This window comes from Merops nubicus, unplaced genomic scaffold (assembly GCF_000691845.1).
Source record: "Merops nubicus isolate BGI_N331 unplaced genomic scaffold, ASM69184v1 scaffold29547, whole genome shotgun sequence".
In the NCBI taxonomy this organism is placed as follows: domain Eukaryota; kingdom Metazoa; phylum Chordata; class Aves; order Coraciiformes; family Meropidae; genus Merops; species Merops nubicus.
In genome coordinates, this window is record NW_008621443.1 from 7,258 (window position 1) to 7,605 (window position 348).

At 70.7% G+C, this 348-nt stretch overlaps 1 protein-coding gene across 1 annotated transcript in view; it reads right to left on the reverse strand.

The window, feature by feature from the left end:
• Positions 1-345, reverse strand: part of LOC103776963 (alpha/beta hydrolase domain-containing protein 17A) — a gene marked incomplete at its 5' end in the record, with an annotated part of 4,755 nt that extends 4,410 nt beyond the window's left edge. The window contains one exon of the mRNA XM_008944492.1: positions 197-345. Within this exon, the coding sequence (XP_008942740.1) occupies positions 197-345 (149 nt within the window). The remainder of the gene's footprint in view (positions 1-196) is intronic.
• Between the last annotated feature and the right edge of the window lie 3 nt (positions 346-348).

Below are 348 nucleotides of genomic sequence, written 5' to 3' on the forward strand. Positions count from 1 at the left end.
CTGTGCGGCGTGCGCCCCGCGGCCGTCCCGGTGGGGGAGCCACAGCAGGATCACCCCGAGGGAGCCACCAACCGCCCGTGGGGGGACCAGCTCCTCTGCACATCACCAGGTCAGGCTGGGGGAGGAGATGCCAACGTGGCTGAAGGAGGGGAGGTGGGGGGCCGGGCCCGTGCCCGGCATCACCCAGCTGACTCACCTGGCACCGGGCACGCAGCGGACGTACATGCAGCCGACGCGGTTCCCCCGGCTGCTCTTGGTGACAAACACCTCCACGTTGTCCAGCTCCCGCTGGGAGTACTGGAAATCCGCCCTCTCCTTCAGGTGCAGCTTCCAGCGCCCGCCCCCGCC